Source organism: Pinus tabuliformis, chromosome 8, assembly GCF_031772625.1.
Source record: "Pinus tabuliformis cultivar Carrire ecotype Pingquan chromosome 8, CPIR1, whole genome shotgun sequence".
Lineage (NCBI taxonomy): Eukaryota > Viridiplantae > Streptophyta > Pinopsida > Pinales > Pinaceae > Pinus > Pinus tabuliformis.
Window position 1 is genome coordinate 1,462,355,809 of NC_142294.1, and position 3,239 is coordinate 1,462,359,047.

The following is a 3,239-nucleotide window of genomic DNA, read 5'->3' on the forward strand; positions in this document are numbered from 1 at the left end:
ATATTTATTTTTCAATATTATTAAAAAAATTTACCAACATTTGATTAGACCATAGCTTGAAGGTGTTTGCACAATATATTGCCATGTAGATGCCACAATTTATGCATATAGTTGCAATACTCATGTATGATTTTTAGATATTTGTGTAGTGATGTTTTATTTTTAAGCAAGAAAACATCCAGAAATAAAATACTTGAAAATAACTTATACTCAATTAAATAACATATCTACTATTAATTACTTCCCAACATGATTTAAGCAAATCTTTGCATAAAAAATAGATAAAAATAAGATGTGAAAAATATACTTACATGAGTTACTTCCCACCATTAATTATGTTTTCTTCAGCGCTTATGTAAGAATAAAATTGTATTTATAAATTGAAATTACACTAAAACATTTCCACCATACTGGATTCTATATTACTTTTAATTTTTTATTATTTTTAATTGAATTAACCCTGAATAGATTCCTATGCACAATTTGTTTTCTTCAATTTTTCTTCAATAAATTTGACTTTAAAAACCCGTTTTTATTTATTGTTTTTTTTTAAAGACTCAATGAGAAAGAATTAGGCGTCAGATCCCGCGTCCCTATGTGGCAGGGCTACACCTTTGCATATCTAACATCAATTCGGACATCCACATCGTTTCTTCTAGATTATGTAGCATATACCATATGACCGCCATATGACCGTAGGCCATACTTCCTGAACAATGTGAGAGGCTAGATGGTTCTGGAGAAACAATTACATTGGATGATTCTGGAGAAACAACTACAATTACGGCAAAGTGAAAATTGACATGTTGCCGTAAGAATGCTTACACCTGTATCCTCTTGCGAGCATTTGAGAATCATCTCGAACCTGTGTTACAGAGTCGACTAGACAGTTCCTCCTCGTCTTAAAAAATAGAAAGTAACATCTCATCTGATACAATCCAAGATCGATCTTGAAATCGAAACACTGAGAAATCAGAGTGTTGTTTTTCTGTATTCATTCCAATCGCATATATTGCAGTAATTCATTACTAGTTGAAAATGTCGATAATTCCCAGCTTTTTCGGCAGGAGATCATTCGATCCCTTCTCTTTGGAAGTATGGGATCCTTTCCAAGCATTCACAGATCTGGCCAGCGGGGGACCATCGGGCCAATTTGTAAAGGAAACTTCTGCCATAGCCAATACTCAGATCGACTGGAAGGAAACGGCAGAGGCGCACATTTTCAAAGCTGATCTTCCAGGTTTGAAGAAAGAGGAGGTGAAAATAGAGTTGGAAGAGGGCCAAAGAGTTCTGCAGATAAGCGGGGAGCGCAGCAAAGAAGAAGAGCACAAGAACGACAAATGGCACCGCATTGAGCGATCCCGTGGAAAATTCCTTCGGCGTTTCCGGCTGCCGGAGAATGTGAAGGTGGAAGAGATCAAGGCGAGCATGGAAAACGGGGTGCTGACCGTTACAGTGCCGAAGCAGCCTGAACCCCAACCTCCGCAACCCAAATCCATCGAGATCTCTGGTTGACCTCTCTCGCTGTATGAAGATGTCATAGTGGACCTGCTGTGGGTGTAGAGGAAGGTTACATAATGTATAGATGTGTGTAGGAAGCCGTTCTCCAAATGATAGAATAAACATATCCATTCCCATCCCGAGTTATTCCATCGATTGGAATGTGCTTGTATGTATGTAGTATGTGTCGTATGTTTTTCAATAATATAATAAAAGGAGACGCAGGTTCAGGCTTCTGATGTGCTCTGTAAAAGATTTTCATTTTTGTTTTTGAACTGACATGTTCCACTGCTATCAAACAATATGGACCATAAAATGCTCGCATGTTTTCTGTGTAAAAGGTTTTCATTTTTTTTAAACTCCTATGTTCCACTGCTATCAAACAATATGGACCATAAAACACCCCCAGTTTGGTTGCATGTTTATCGAGTTTGGATGATTCCCAATTTCGAGTGAAGAGCTAATTAGAAGAACTCTATGTTTCATATTCTATTTCTACATTGAATAGAATAAAGGAATTTGGTAACATTTTTATAAATACTCAAATTTTATATTTAAATCATTCTAAAATGTGTTTTTCCAAATATATATGATATAAAATTTTATGCATTCTTTAGCTTAGCATAAAAACATATTTCACTCAAGGTTTTTGTTCACTTTTTAGCTTGGTATATTTAAGAAAGCCTACATAAGCATTCCTATATGTTTTGTTTCTGTCTACGTAAACATATCTATATGTCTGGTTTCTGTTTCTGTTTTCTTTGGTATTTATATTTTGAGTTATAGTTCTTTGACATTTATATTTTGAGGAATAGTTTTATTGATGAATGGCACAGGATATTTCAGTTTCTGTTTTCTTCCAAATTTATATTTATATATAAATTTTGAAGAAAACAGAAACAGAAATTATAGCTACAATAATAACAGAAATTATATTATTAGTTACATCTAATAATAACATATACCACTGAAATTATACCTACAAAAATATTAATAACTTTGTGGAGACAGGTTATGTTCTCAATATGTGAGAAGGAAACCGCTCGAAAGAGGCCTTTTAACTTGTGTATCTGCTGCTCGGAAGAGACCTTTAAACTTGTGTGTCTGCTGCTCGAAATAGACCTTTAAACTTGTGTATCCGCTCCATGCAGGGGCTATAAGTGGAGGAGCGAATTCTGTTCCTTTGTTGAACCAGTTAGTGACTTATGAGTTGCCATATATATATGCTTTTCTCGAGGTTCAGCCATCTTGCGCAGTAAAAGGCTCCCAAAGGCTTATGATTTCCAGTAGTAGTTTCCGCCGATGGTAATCATAATGCCGCAAATGACCAGAAGGATAAGAGAGTGTGTTATCCATGTAAGCAATAGGCCTATTTGACTTTGGTGTTAAGATTTTCCTCTACTCCAAGGAGGCACAATTCTATGAAGCAACCCGAACATGGCTGAATGGTCTGTCCTCAAAAAAAATTGCACTATGACCCTTCCCCAATCCCCAACAAAAATGAAAAGGGATAGTTCTGTTTTCTATATGCCCATTGAACCAAAATCTGAAACATGTTTCAATTGAATTATATGTTTGAGATTCTCATGTATCTGCTGAATGGGCTGTCCTCAAAAAAAATTGCACTATGCCCCTTCCCCAATCCCCAACAAAAATGAAAAGGGATAGTTCTGTTTTCTATATGCCCATTGAACCAAAATCTGAAACATGTTTCAATTGAATTATATGTTTGAGATTCT

General features: G+C 35.5%; 1 protein-coding gene across 1 annotated transcript; it reads left to right on the top strand.

Moving 5' to 3' along the window:
• The first annotated feature begins 849 nt into the window (after window positions 1–849).
• Window positions 850–1,736, top strand: LOC149241314 (17.8 kDa class I heat shock protein-like). Its single transcript, XM_089373929.1, has one exon. It carries the CDS (start codon window positions 1,039–1,041, stop codon window positions 1,513–1,515), a length of 477 nt encoding a protein of 158 aa, XP_089230055.1. The 5' UTR covers window positions 850–1,038; the 3' UTR covers window positions 1,516–1,736.
• The last annotated feature ends 1,503 nt before the right edge of the window (window positions 1,737–3,239 follow it).